At 45.2% G+C, this 15,806-nt stretch overlaps 1 protein-coding gene across 1 annotated transcript; it reads left to right on the top strand.

The window, feature by feature from the left end:
* Positions 1-2,036: 2,036 nt before the first annotated feature.
* LOC121291431 (zinc finger protein 271-like) lies at positions 2,037-10,024 on the top strand. Its single transcript, XM_041212594.1, has 2 exons — positions 2,037-2,114; positions 4,892-10,024. The coding sequence occupies exon 2, from the start codon at positions 5,362-5,364 to the stop codon at positions 6,547-6,549; it is 1,188 nt and encodes a 395-aa protein (XP_041068528.1). The 5' UTR covers positions 2,037-2,114; positions 4,892-5,361; the 3' UTR covers positions 6,550-10,024.
* The last annotated feature ends 5,782 nt before the right edge of the window (positions 10,025-15,806 follow it).

The following is a 15,806-nucleotide window of genomic DNA, read 5'->3' on the forward strand; positions in this document are numbered from 1 at the left end:
GGATGTGTTTTACAGCAGATCAGAAGAGGAAGACCCACAGCATCCAAGTGCAGTAGTGGGATCAGCACATGCACAGGACAGAGACGCGCAGGAGAGAAAGGGATGACACAGGAGAGGGCAAGGCGCAGGGGAGATAACGGCACAGGAGAAAGAGGGACACAGGAGAAGAAAGGCACAGGAGAGAGGAGCATGATAGAGAAAGGGGCATGGAAAGAGGAATGGAGAATAGAGGGGGAGCGGAGTTTGAGACAGTGCTTGAGGTATGGCACTCAGAGAACAAGTGTGAATTTGGGATTAAGTCTGTGCTTGTACAGCAAAACTGTGATTTGGAGTGGCTTTAACTTGGAGACTGATTCCAGGGTGATGAACTCTGTGGAAATAAAATAAGGGACAGTTGTACAATGGAGGAAGGCGAGCAAGTGCTGGTGAGAGAGAGGGTGGTGCTGGTGAAAACGGGGGCGGCGGGTGGAGGGGGGCCACTGGGCAGTGGGTGAGAGCAGGAGTGGTGCTCTTTGACAATAAGAATCCAACCTAGTTTTGATGAAAGGTCATCTCAAACTGAAATGTTAACTCTGTTTCTCTCCAGGTACTGCCTGACCTGCGGAGTATTTCCAGCAGTTTTTGTTTTTATTTTAGATTTAAAAGCACAGAAACAGACCATTCGGCCCATCTTATTTTGTCCAGGCCTCATGTCCAAACAGGAAGACTGATATTGCTTGGCCCACTTTTGCCTCTTCAGTTGTAGCCAGAGAATTTCCTGCAATGGTTAATCTTCCCACCCCCATCACTCTGGAGTCCGACCAAGGGTCTATACTCAGTCCCCTCCTATTTCTCATCCACACGCTGCCCCTGTGTAAAACCATCTGATGACCTGATGTCAGATTCACAGAGGGTCTCTTCCAATCTGTCCCATTTTACCTCAAGTCAGAAAGAAATGCCCCTCACCACCAGACAAAACAGAAAACTAGTAGTAAAGGAATGGCAAGCAGACAGCTTCAAGAGGGAGAGAAATGATTTGAGGACCGGGCCATGGAGCGGAGCACCTGAGATCTACAATCTTAACTGGGGCAGGGTCTAAATGGAGGACAGGCCCTTCAACACCAGTAAGGGAGATGGATTCAAAACTGGGAGAGTCAAACTTTTATACTTTTACTCCACAGTCTGGAGGAAACAGTCTCTCACCAGTCACAGAAAACCAATGTAGAATGTAGTCCCATGTTATCCAATTAACCAAGTTGATGGAGGGGGGGATGGAGGGTTGAGGGGGTTAAACGGCTGCGATCCTGGCTCCTGCCACCCGGGGCTGGGATTTACAGGTGCGCACCTCCAATTCCAGCCCCGTCCACTTGACAGCCGCTCGGGCTCACGCTTTCTCAGATTCGAACACCCGAACGCTGGGCTCCAACCGCTGCTGCACGCATCAGAACTACAAATACCATCAAGCACCGCGGGCCACCTCGATTCCATTGTTTTATCTCTACCTTTTAGCCAATTTTGATCCCTTTCCCCCCACGCCACCCCACCCCCACGAGGGCTATCTGTACCTTGCTCGTCCTGCTTTCTACCCTTAATTAGCACATTCCTTTAGATAATATCACCACCTTCAACACCTCTTTGTCCTTTTGTCTATGACATCTTCTGGTTATCTCCACCTATCACTGGCCCTCTATCTAGTTCTACCAGTCCCACATCCCCTTAAACCAGCTTATATTTCACCTCTTTTCTGTTTTTCCTTAGTTCTGTTGAAGGGTCATTCGGACTCGAAACGTTAACTGTGTTCCTGTCCGCAGATGCTGCCAGACCTGCTGAGTTTTTCCAGGTATTTTTGTTTTTGTTTTCGATTCCTGCCTAACAGGCTGGGGACTGTCGTTCCGAATGGGTGAGCGGCTGCTTCTACAACACTTGCGCAGAACTCAGAGGACCCACGGAACTGCAAAGCTTTCCTGCTTGGTTGAGATGAGTGATTGACATGACAACTGTGGACGGGATGCGTGTGTACCTCAGTCTCTGATTGGCTAGGAGTGACGTCATTTGGAGAGCCCACCTATTCCCTCCTCTTCCTCTTCCACAGCTGCTGCACTTCCTGTACGGTCTGAAAACCAAGTGAGGAGATGGTGAGTGAAGGAACAGAATTTATAATAATCACATCACATAATATCCACACTGATGTTCAGGACTGAATATCCAGATTGTGAGTTCAAATCCAAACATGAAAAGTTACATACATAGGATTGCAGTGAAGGAACAGACCATTCGGCCAACTGGTCCATGCTGGTGTTTGTGTTTCACACGAGCCTCCTCTCACCCCTCTTCATCTCATATTCAGTGATGCTTCAAAGATTCTTCCTCAAGTCGTTCATCCTGCACCATAGCAACTCGGCTGCCATATTTGGAGATACATTTATTGAAATGTCTTTTACCGCCTTCTTTATAGATTTTACCCGAAGGTGTCTGCCTTTCCCAAAAGCCTGGGCGGAGGAAAGAAAGTAGCCACGTTGTCTGCTCCTGGTCACTATCCAGTGTCCCTGCTGGAAACAGAGGGTGTGTGACAGTCAAGTGAGGAAAAAGAAAGGACTTGCATCTGATGCCCCACACAGGGGAATAGCAGACTGGCACTCACTGCGGAAGTCTCTAACTGGGAGGTAGCAGTGCTCTTGTCACTGGACCAGTAATCCAGCAGCGCAGGATAAGGCTTTGGTGTCATGGGTTTGCACTCCCCCTGCAGCTGCTGCTGGAATTAAAAGTTAGTTTCAGTAATGGTGACCATGAAAGCATTGTCGCTTATCATAAAAACCCATCTGTTTCATTAATGTCCTTATGGGAAAGAAGTTGACCATCCTGGTCTGGCCTACATATGACTCCAGACCCACAGCAATGTGGTTGACTCTTAAATACCCTCTGAAATGGCCAAGCAAGCCACTCAGTTGTATCAAACTACAACTGAGTCACAAAGCAATGAAACCAGATAGATCGCTCTGTTTCAACCTAGGTACTGGAAATGATAATAGCTCATCCAGCAATGTTGACCCTGAAAAGTCCTCCTTGCTATAACATCTGGGGGCTGTGCTAAAATTGGGAGAGCTGTCTCACTGACTAGTCAAGCAGCAGCCTGACATAATCATACTCACTGAGTCATACACAGCAGACAATGTCCCAGGCACCACCAGCACCCTCCCGGGTATGCCCTGTCCCACCAACAGGACAGATCCACCAGAGGTCATGGGCACAGTGGTATACAGTCGGGAGGGAATTACCTTGGGAGTCCACAAAATTGACTCTGAACTTCTGAAGTTTCATGACATCAAATCAAATATGGGCAAGGAAACCTCCTGTTGGTCATAATCTACCGCAGCCACCTCAACCTCCACATTCCCTCAGCTAATGAATCAGTGCTTCCTCTATGTTGAACACCAACTGACCAATTGGAAGAAGCAGTGATGATGGCAAGGGCACAGAGTGTACTCTGGATGAGGGACTTCAATGCCCATCACCAAGAGGGGACTTAGTAGTACCAGTGGAGACCGACTGGCTGACTCCTGAAGGACATAGCTGTTAGACTGGGTGCAGGGCAGGTGGTGAAGGAACCAACATGAGGGAAAAACCTACATAACCGCATCTTCATCAATCTACTTGTCACAAATGCATTGTCCATGTTAGTATTGGCAATAGCCACCGCACTGTCCTTTTGGAAACAAAGTCCCATCTTCACATTGAGGATACCTTCCATCCAGTAGCAGTATCACGGGATATGCTAAACGGGATAAATTTCAAACAGATCTAGCAACTCAAAACTTGAGTTTTGGAGCACAATTCTGGACCACAAGTCTTCAGTAATATTGCTGGAATATTGTCAGAGCCCATAGTCTTTGCAGTATCCAGTGCCTTCAGCCGTTTCTTGATATCATGTGGAGTGAATTGAATTGGCTTAAAACTGGCAGCTGTGATGCTGTTGGCCTCTGGAGGAGGCCAAGATGGATTATCCACTTAGCACTTCTGGCTGAAGATTGTTGCAAATGCTTCAGCCTTGTCTTTTGCACTGATATGTTGGGCTCCCCCCTCACTGAGGATGGGGATATTTTGTGGAGCCTCCTCCTCCTCCAGTTAGTTGTTTAATTGTCAGCCACCATGTGGCAGGATTGCAGAGCTTAGATCTGATCTGTTGGTTGTAGGATAGCTGTAAATCCGGAACTGTCAACATCCTGGCAGTGACCATTGACCAGAAACTGAATTGGACAAGCCATATACTGTGGCTACAAGAGCATGTCAGGGGCTGGGATTTCTGTGGTGAGTAATTCACCTCCTGACTCCCCAAACCTGTCCACCATCGACAAGTCACATGTCAGGAATGTATGATGGAATGCTTTGCACTTGCCTGGAGGTGTGCAGTTCCCACAGGACAAGAAGCTTGACATCATCCAGGACAAAGTTGCCTGCTGGATTGGCACCCCACCCATCACCTTAAATATTCAATCCCTCCACCACTGACACAGTGGCAGCAGTGTGTACCATCTACAAGATGCACTGCAGCAACTCAGAGGCTCGTTCGACAGCACCTGCCAAATCCAGTACCATCTAGAAGGACAAAGGTAGCAGATGCATGGGAACACCACCACCTACTGGTTCTCCATGCCACACAACATCCTGTCGCTGGGTCAAAATTCTGAACATATTTGTTAAGGGCACTGTATGTGTACCTACACCACATGAACTGCAGCACTTTAAGAAAGCAGCTCACCACCACCTCCTCAAGGGCATTTAGGGTTGGGCAACAAATGCTGTCCTACTTAGAGGCACCCACATCCTGTGAAAGTGTAAATAAAAAACTGAGGAGTTTTTTCTACTCCCTCCTCCTGTGCTGGAGGAAATCATGTTTCCTTTTCCTGTTTTACAGAAGGATTGCACCGTACTACACCAGAGAATACAGAGAGGATACACCGCTGATAGATATTGACCATTGCCCAAGGAACAACTGCACAACTGTGGGAAGACATCCAGTCCCTTCACAGCATTGCTCAACACAGAGAAGGTTGGGCAGTGAAATCATCATCTGGAAATTGGTCGGGTCAGGGGAGCTTTGACATATCATAAGATCTGAAACTGGTCAGTGGTGTGGAGCCTTCCATCAGAACCAACCTTTCCGAAGGTTTGGTTGTGGGCGATCAATCAGGGTGAGGCTGGGAAGAAGTGTGACTGGGCTCCAAGTGTGGTGAGAGCTTCAATCATTCATCGAGCCTCATGAACCACTGACTCATTCCTACAGGTGAGAGACTGGTCAAATGTGAGGAGGGTCCCACAGGCTCATAAGATCTCCTGACACACAAGGCGCATCTTTTGTCCTACCAGTAACACAACAACAGCTGCATGGAAGAGAAACCAATCAAGTGTGAGGTGTGTGATCGAGCTTTCGCACATCCATCAACATTCGAGATTCACCGACGCAGTCACACTGGGGAGAAGCCATTCGAATGTGAGGTGTGTAACAAGGGCTTTGCACATTCATCAAGCCTAGTGAGTCACCGACTCCTTCACACAGGGGAGAAGCCATTCATGTGTGAGGTGTGCAACAAATCATTCTCGCAGCCATCGGGCCTCCATGGACACCAACGCATTCACGCCGGGGAGAAACCATTCCCCTGTGAGGTATGTGACAAATCATTCTCGACATCATCGCAATTCTGCGCACATCAGCGCGTTCACACTGGGGAGAAACCGTTCACATGCAAGGTGTGTGAGAAATCCTTCTCACTATCATCAGATCTCCGCAAACACCAACGCATTCACACTGGGGAGAAACCATTCACGTGTCACGTGTGTGAGAAAGCATTTGGTTCATCATCAGGTCTCCGTGTGCACAAACGCACTCACACAGGCGAAAAACCATTCAGGTGTGAGGTGTGTGAGAAATCATTCTCGCTACCAGGGAACCTCCGCAGACACCAACGTGTTCACACCGGGGAGAAACCATTCACATGCGAGGTGTGCAAAAAATCTTTCTCACTGTCAGCAAACCTCCTCACACACAAACGCATTCACACTGGGGAGAAACCATTCACATGTGACGTGTGTGAGAAAGCATTTGCTTCATCATCATATCTCCATGTGCACAAACGCATTCACACAGGTGAGAAACCATTCAGCTGTGAGGTGTGTGAGAAATCATTCTCGTTTCCAGGGAACCTCCACAAACACCAATGCGTTCACACCAGGGAGAAACCATTCACATGCGAGGTCTGCAACAAATCGTTCTTCACATCCTCAAGCCTCCTGCTTCATCAGAGGATCCACACAGGGGAGAAACCATTCATGTGTGAGGTGTGCAACAAATCTTTCTTCACATCCTCGAGCCTCCTGCTTCATCAGAGGATCCACACAGGGGAGAAACCATTCACGTGTGAGGTGTGCAACAAATCGTTCTTCACATCCTCGAGCCTCCTGCTTCATCAAAGGATCCACACAGGGGAGAAACCATTCAGGTGTGAGGTTTGTGACAAATCGTTCGCAGTGTCATCAAGACTGCTGTGTCATCAGAAGATCCACACAGTGGAGTAACCTCTCAAGTGTGAGGTTTGTGATGAAGCTTTTGTGACATCTTTGACTCTCCTGGGACACCAGTGGATTCACACAAGGGAGAAACACTTCATGTGCGATGTTTGTAACAAGGCTTTCACCCACTCCTCCAATCAGCTGAAAACCAGTGGATCCACACTGGTGAGAAACCATTCATGTGTGAGGTGTGTGAGAAGGCTCTCGCACAGTCAGTGTATCTCCTGGTCCATCAACACACTCACACAGGGGAAGAAACCCTGTCAGTGTGAGTTCTGTAACAAAGCCTTCACCCAATTGTTGGACCCTCTGGGACATCAGCGAACCCACATGGATACTGCCTAATCAGGTTCTTGCCCAATTTGTCAGAGTGTGAACCTCTACGCAGGCTCACTGCAAAGGATATTGGGGCACAGAACAAGAAGCAACAGCTTTCACTCACATCAAACAACTAGTGACGACAACACCAGTGCTGAGGTATGATGATGTCGATGATGAAGTCACCCTGCAGTGAGGTGTCAGTGAAACAGGATTTGTGTCATGATCATATTTTTCATTATATTATGGTTTATTTTCAAGTAAGCTTAAGTTTGTGTATAAGTGGTTGTGTGTGTGGCTGATTTAATTAAATTAGAGATGGGAGGACTGCAGGATTGAAATTATCAAAAGGTTTAGGTGTAAAAAGGAATGTGAAATGTGAATGAGTGAACTAGGGTAATGTCTCAACATATAGGGTGTGAATAGAATTTGCATTTTTCGATAAGGGGAAAAAATTGTTGGATTTTCAAAGGAGACGTGATGAGGTTTTTAACGACAGACAAGATGAATAGGACGAACTTATTACGTTAATTTTTTCCAAAAGTGATGACCAGAATGACAACATGAAAGATTTTTAAATACCAAAGACATGGGGGAACAATGGGATTTATAGATTAAAGAGGAAGAAATTTATTTAAAGTAGGATGGAAGGCTGTGTAGGTGTGGCCGTGTGAGATCGAACGGTACACTGCATGAAACGGACTTGGGGGAAAGCCTCTAGCCACCCTGGAGAGGTGCTGTTCCAGTAACCAAATTGGGTTAAAAGCCTTTGGAAGTCCACTGTCGAGTGGGTGCTTGTGGTAACTTTGCTGGATGTATCTATAAATTTAAAATCTATGTTGGACTGTTGCCTTAAAAGGTGGTGTGTAGTTGGGAGTCCAGTTAAGTAGGAATTTCAGAATTGTTATAATATTAAGTAACTGTGTAACTGAAATCTTCTGTGTGTTTAAGTTTTATTTATTTTGTTAATAAATGTTTTAATTTAATTTTAAAATGTCTAAAGGTGTTAGTGGACTCATTACTTCTGAATTCAGTGCATAAATAGCAAAACATTTGTGATAGCTTGGCCTAGTTTCCCTTGTGGATTTGGTCCATCTGGCACATATCACCTGCCACATCAAAACACTTGGAGCAACCCTCATGCAGCAAGGACAAACAATCGTGTTTGAATCCAGAGCATTAACACAAACTGAATGACGCTATTGACAGATTGAGAAAAAGTGCCTGGCTATTGTCTTTGCTTGTGAGCATTTCAGCCAGTACCTATTTGGGAGAGAGAAAGTGATGGTAGAGTCTGACCACAAGCTACTTCAAAGAATCTTTTTCAAACCACTTCTATCTGCTCCAAAATATTTACAAAGGAAGTTACTTCATTTGCAGAGATATCACTTAGAACTGAAACAGAAGCAAGGGAAGCAGATGCACATCACCAACATGGTGTCGAGAGCTGCATCCTCTCTGAAGAAAGTTGATGATGCTGGTACAGAGTGTGAAATCTTCCAGATTCAACATGAAGCAACAGCACAACATGCTCTGGAAATCATCAACCAAGCAACTGAATCTGACAGACAAGTGTCTTGCTCAGATCAAGCAAACTACACAATGAGATACACTTCTTCAAATGTTTCAGGAAGTTGTGATGAAAAGGATGGCCTGAAACCATCAAGGTCACACCTGTTGCTGTGAGAGAGAATTGGACAGAGAGAGATGCAGTTATCACCCAAGATGCTTTTTTGTAAAAAGGGACTCAGGTCATTATCTCTAAAGAGATGAGAAAAGAGATGCTGAAGCACATCCATACAAAACATCAAGGAATCGAGTCTAGTCTGAGGGAGGGAAGAGAAGTGCTCTACTGGCCAAACATGAGCAATGGGATTAAAGACCACATCAGCCCGTGCAGTATTTGTCATGAACATCAAGCTAAGCAAGATAAGGAGCTGCTTATAATTCATGACATGCCAGACAGACCATGGATAGTTTGGAGTAGACCTCTTCACTCTCACTGGAACTGATTATCCCGTCAGAGTCGACTATTGTTCAGACGACTGGGAGTTAGACCAGCTGACATCAATGACTACCAGTGAGATTGTAGAACGCCTGAAAGCACACTTCAGTCATCATGACATTCCTGACATTGTGATGAGTGACAATGGCCCTCAATTCACGAGAGAAAAATTCAGACACTTGATGAATGATTGGGAAGTTCAGCACCACACATCATCTCCACACTGTCCCCAGTCAAGTGGAAAGGCTGAGGCAGCGATGGAAACTGCCAAAGGGATCATCAAATAATCGACCAGATCCAGCACAGATGTGTACAAGGCAATCTTAGAGTGGAGAAATATACCTACAGAAGGCATGGAAAGTTGTCCAGTCCAGTGACTAATGTCATGCTGCACCCAGACTACTGTTCCAACAGCTAAAAAACTACTGAGGCCAGAAGTAGTAACAGGGAGTGAGTCACAAGATCAAAGTGAAACAACAGAAAGACAAATTTCATTTTGATGAAGCTGCCAAATCGTTGCCAGAGCTGAGAGTTGGAGAGCCGGTCAGACTGAAAACATTCAACGCACTCAACAAAAGTCAGCTCACTTGGCAACTTGGGGCGTGTGTGGAGAAGTTGTCACCTCGATCGTACACGGTGAAAGTGAACGACCAGATGTATTGTCACAACTGCAGACATCTATGTGCAACCGGAGAAGCTGCTCCTTCACAGCAGACAACTGATGAGGCAGATCTGATTTCACCAACTGAGCAAGGAACTGAACACCCATCAGTGCCAGAGGTCAACCGTTCCCCAACAAATGCAATGGATCAGCAGCAACAATTACCACAGCAACAACATTTGCCACGGCAACAACATTCCCCAGAGAGACAACATCACCTCAGGAACCAGCAGACACCGGATGAACAGCCAACAACAACTCACACAAGTGCTATAAGAAGACCTGAACACTTTAAAGATTGTGTGTGCAGTGTGTGTGTAGGGAGAGATAAAAGTGGAACAGATTAGAAAGAACAAATTACTTTTTGTTCGTGTGCTGATTTTCTTTACGGACTATATATATATATACGGAGTAAATTGTAAACGATAGTGCGTGCAAATTTTTTTCTTTTTATGAACGGGTATATTCGAATAAATCTCTTTGGCTTCTCATCTTAATATGCTTTGTAATCATATGTAAACAAAGGTTTGAGGGCAGTAGCCATTTTACACACCACATGGTACATTGTTAAAAATTCAAATTGCTTTAAATATTTCTGGAGTAACATGAGTTTCCTGAAGCTTGGGAAACTGACTGGTGAAATTGAGGCGACTTTGAGCAGCAAATGAGGTGGAGATTTAAACTTGTAATTGTCCCATCTGAATAGAACCTCTCTTATTGCAGCTGCTGTCTCAGTTCCCCTGGTAAACATTTGACAGAGATTTCTAGTGTGGGAATAGCATTCTTCATCCTTGGAGGCTTTCAAACTGACAACATCAGTGTGGGATGTGTAGCCTCGGCTGTGTTTGACAGCAGATCAGAAGAGGAAGACCCACAGCATCCAAGGTAGTGATGACTTGCAGTGGTGGGAGCAGCATGTGCACAGGACGGAGGGACACAAGAGAGATGGAGTAATTTACTCTGCCCTCTTCCTCTACCTCCCATCCCTCCTTCTACTCCTTACCAACTCCGTCTTTCTCTTTTGTCCTCTTTCCAACTCTCCTTCCTGCTGAAATCTTGCTCTCTCCCTCCTATCTCTTTGATCTCTCTTCCCCTCTCTCCCTCCCTCTCTCTCTCCCTGCTGTCTCTCTCCAGCAATCAGCAGAAACTCGCCACTCTCAATATTCCCTTCTGAGGCTGTGGTCATTTCTGTGGTTGGTACCAGCCTCCTGGGTGATGTTTGATAAACCAGCATTGAAGATTGTGTAAAAACTCAGCCACAATCTGTGCACTTGCGATTGTTGCATATTTTCCAAGGAGTTTTACTGTAGCAAACATTTTTGAAAATGGTGTATGACCAATTGAAGCAGTTTTATTTACGGGTGGTACATTGTGATCTGATTGGCTTTATGATGAATGCAGTGTGTAAACATTGGGATAATTTCATCACTCAATTTACAACTTTTTTTCATTAAATGGTCCGTGTAGCTTGTATTGGGACCCCAGAGTCTGAGGAATTATTCGTGTGGCCCTGACAACAACTTTAATCCATGTTCATGGAATAGTCATCTGGAGTTGGACTTAAACCCACAACCTGGTTCTGAGTCAGAGGGTTTTGGGTTCAAATCCCACATCAGGACTTGAGCACAAAAAATCTGACACTCCAGTGCAGTACTGAGGGAGCGCTGCACTGTCAGAGGTACCATCTTGTAGATTAGTTCAACCAAGGCCCCATCTGCCCCCTCAGGTGAATATAGAACATCACATGACTGTTCCCTCTCAAGAACTGGAAGGCACATATACAAAATAATGGGCAAAAGGAGTAGAAGTGATGTGAGGAAAATATTTTTCACCCAGAGGATGGTTGGAGTCTGGAACGAGCTTCCTCAAGGGGTGACAGAGGCAGGTGCAATCGAGGTATTCAATAGGGAATTGGATTGCAAGGTTACGTGGATAAGACAGGGGAGTGGGATTAGGGAATGCTCTTTCAGTGAGCCAGTGCAAACTCATTGGGCTGAATGGCCTCCTGCACTGTAAATATTCTGTGATTCTATACATCGTAGAAGTGCAGGGAGTTATTCCTGATGTCTTGGCAAATATGGATACTGCAGTCATCGAAACAGATTATCTGGTCATTATCAGATTGCTGTGTGTGGGAGCTTCCTGTGCACAAATTGGTGCCACATTTCCTACATTACAACAAGTGACACACTTCAAAAAGCACTTCACTGGTCGCAAAGTGCTTTTTGAGATTCTGAAAATTGATATATGAATGCAAGTTTTTCTTTGGGAAACATACTTCCTGTGAACTGGAAATTATAAACCTATTGATGGAGAAAGTATAAAAGCCCACAGTGATATTGTGTACTGGACTCGTACAGTAGGCTCCAAAGTGTTTCAGTGAATAGGAACACACCATGCTGACAAATCAGATAGTTTGGGTGAAATTAAATGCATTTATTGTGAGTTATAAATCTATACAGAAGATTGATTAAACAGCAAACAACAACACCATATTCAGCTTGCACCAAACTTTGAATCAACCAAAATAATAAAGCATTTGAAAATGACTCAAGATCTTTCCCAGAACATGAAATGAATCTTGGAAGAGTGTAAGGTGAACATATCACACCATTATTACATTGAGGTATAATGGGCTGAGGGAACTCAGGTCTGCAGAGACTCACACCCACTTCCTCACCATACTCAGGATAGTAGTCCTCCTAGACAGGAGAGTACAAACATTCCCCATGGTAATAGTCAAACACCCATCACCTGAAGAGGATCTGTAGGAATTCACATCACCAATCAGAACAGAGTCCGATTCTACCCCACACCCACTCCTGAGAGTTGGCTCACTTTACTAACAAACTCACATTCACATTAGGGAAAACTCTCTCAGAATACAATGGACAGCATTTTATTGAAAATCTCTGTGCTTGACTCCAGCTCCAAATTCCAAACTTTAGTGGCAAAGGATGGGCTCATTTCCATCATACAAACCCACCAATGGTTACATAGACCCAGTGATCACGTGATCAGTGATCAGTTTCCATTCCTGGAAGACACTCTTCCCCAGGTGAGTTGGACAGAGCTTTCTAATTCCCAACTCTCTGTCCTTTGACCCTCCATTCACCACAATGCTTCTGTAGCCATCAATCTGGTTTAACCGCTCCTTCATATCCACCTTCTACACCCTTGTTCCCAAAATTACCTTTACTCTCTTCCTCCCTGCTCCATATCCCTGCTTCTCTGGTCCAAGGGTTGAAGACTTGAGCATATCTGGTACACAACTGGTTTAGCCATCCATCACCAAATCTGACTGGACCACATCAAGTACTAGTGGTCCTGCTTTCCTCTGCCAAAACTGCTCATTACTCCAGGACCATCCTGAAGAGAAAAGATAACCCACAACTTCTCCTCCCCAAAACCTACAGTGTCCTTGTGGAAATTATGTTCCAGCTGTACAGAGCTCTGTTTAGACCCTATCTGGAGACAGTGTTCAGCTCTGGGCACCGCACCTCAGGAAGGATATATTGGCCTTGGAGGGAGTGCAGCGTAGATTCTCCAGAATGTTCCTGGGGCTAAAAGGTTTGAATTATGAGGACATAATATGCACAGACTGAGCTTGCATTCCCTTGAATGTTGAAAATCAAGGGTTAATCTAATTGAGGTGTTTAAGATGATTAAACGAGTTGATAGAGTAGTTCAAGAGAAACTGGTATTCCTCTGGTGGGAGAGTCCAGAACAAAGGGGCAGAGCATTAAAATTCGAGCTGGGCTGTTTAGGGGGTGATGTCAACAAATATTTCTTCACAAAAAGGGGACTGGAAGTCTGGAACTCTTTCCCCACAAAAATCTGTTGGGGCTGGAAGTCAATTGAAAATTTCAAAACTGAGATTGATAGGTTTATTGTTTGACAAGGGGATTAAGGGTTACAGAGCCAAGGCAGGTAGATAGAGTTAAGGTACAGATCAGCCATGATCTAATTGAATGGTGGAACAGGCTCAAGGGATTATTCCAGTTCCTACATTCCTTAAATTCCTCTCCATTGCCCTCTTCACTCTCATCTCCAACAACAATTAGTCAGTGTCATCCTCTTCAACCTCCAGCAGAGCTTCCGACCCCTACCCTCTCTATCACAAAGATCACCTACTTCCCCCTCAGTAACATCGCCCATTTCCAACACCCCCAACCCTGACTAGATCATTCCAATGTTCTCCTGTCCAGCTTCCCATCTTCCATCCTCCATAAACTTCAGGTCAGCTAAAACCCTGCGGTCTCTATCCTAATTCACACACCTAGCACCCCATGTGCTCACTGACCTACACTGGTTCCCAGTCCCCCAATGCCTCCAATTTAAAATTCTCAAGTACAAATTGTCCATAGCCTCACCCCCTCTCTATCTCTGTCAGCTTTAGCCTCAACTCCCTTCGCAATCTCTGCATTCCTCCAATTCTGGCACTCAATTCTGTCTTGGGCTGCATTTTAGTACTTCAGTTGGAGTTTGGTGAGGGAGGGAGTTATAAGGGTTAATTTGATTTACATAGAAAATAGGAGAAGGAGTAGGTCATCAGCCCTTTGAGTCTGCTCCGCCATTCAATATGATCATGGCTGATCCTCTATCTCAACACCATATTCCTGCTCTCTCCCATAACCCTTGACACCTCGATAGTCTAGAAATCTATCTATTTCCTTCTTAGATAAATTCAGTAACTTGGCCTCCACTGCCCTCTGTGGCAGAGAATTCCACAGGTTCACTACCCTCTGAGTGAAGAGTTTTCTACTCATCTCAGTCCTAAATGGCCTACCCCATATCCTGAGACTGTGACCCCTTGTTCTAGACCCCTCCAGCCAGAAGAAACACCATCCCTGCAGTCCAAAGTTTATTTTTTATTCATGGGATTTCTTTTCCTAAAGGGCAGTAGAGAACCAGATGGGTTTTTCAACAATGGCTTCATGGTCATCATTCAGCTTTTAATTGCAGATTTTTATTGAATTTAAATTCCACCATCTGCTGTGGTGGGATTCAAACCCAGGTCCCCAAAGGATTACCCTGGGTCTCTGGATTGCTAGTCCAGCATCAATACCACTACACCATTGACTCCACATGCTGCACACAGTACTCCAGGTGTGGTCTTACCAAGGCCCTGTACAGCTACAGTAAGACATCCTTGCTCCTGTACTCAAGTCCTCATGTAATGAAGGCCAACATACCATTTGCCTTCTGAACTGTTTGCTGCATCTGCATGCTTGCTTTCAGTGACTGGTGTACAAGGGACCTAGATCCCTTTGTACATCAATATTTCCCAATCTATCACCATTTAAACAATACTGGGTCAGCCTGTTTTTCATACCAAAGTGGATAACTTCACATTTCTCCATGTTATACTGCATCTGCCATGTATTTGCCCACTCACTCAACTTGTCTGAATCACCTTGAAGCCTCTTAACATCCTCCTCACCACTAATTCTTGTGTCATCAGCAAACTTGAAAATATTACATTTGGCTCCCTTATCCAAATCATTGATGTATATTGTGAATAGCTGGGGCCCAAGCACATTTAATGGTTAATTTTCATCTGCAGTCTAGACTTTCTTTAATTAAGCAATTAAATAAAAGTTGCACTTTGAGTTGGGCAAAGGTGAGTTTTAGTCCAGCTTTAAAACAGGGCTCATTCAGGCTCTGCTTGCAGTTTGTTAATTGGATAACTGGCTTAAACAGGTTTTCAGAAGCTAGATTCAGAAAGCATAAAAGCAGGCCAACTACAGTACTGCCTTGTCGATGATCCTTTCATTTTCTACCTTTCCTCAGTAAGAAGAGCGGCAGCCTTGGTAAGTAGGACTTGGCGCATATTTCTACTGTCCTTAATGTTCTCTAAATTAGAGGAAGTAAAAGTAAAGGGAATAACTTAAGGGTAAGTCATGTCAGGGCAGCTCGGTCACATGGAATGCTCCATCTGTGCGATGTGGAAAGTTAGGGACACTTCCAGTGTCCATGGTGACTATGTGTGCAGGAAGTGTCTCAGCTGCAGCTACTTGAAATCCATGTTCCAGATCTGGGGCAGCAGCTGGAGTCACTGTGGAGCATTTGCAGGGCTGAGATCGTGGATAGCATCTAGAGTGAGGTGGTCACACTGCAGGTAAAGAGTGCACAGGCAAAGAGAGAATGGATGACCGCCAGACAGAGTAACGGCACAAGGCAGGTAGTGCAGGAGTCCCCTGGGTCCATTTCCCTCTCTAACAGGTTTTCTGTTTTGGATGCTGCTGGGGGAGATGGTTTCTCAGGGGAACGCTGTGA

Source organism: Carcharodon carcharias, chromosome 19 (genome assembly GCF_017639515.1).
Source record: "Carcharodon carcharias isolate sCarCar2 chromosome 19, sCarCar2.pri, whole genome shotgun sequence".
In the NCBI taxonomy this organism is placed as follows: Eukaryota; Metazoa; Chordata; class Chondrichthyes; order Lamniformes; family Lamnidae; genus Carcharodon; species Carcharodon carcharias.

What these genes read in the sequence shown, in the direction of transcription:
- LOC121291431 (XM_041212594.1), top strand. Translation starts at nt 5,362, where the DNA reads ATGGAAGAGAAACCAATCAAGTGTGAGGTGTGTGATCGAGCTTTCGCA.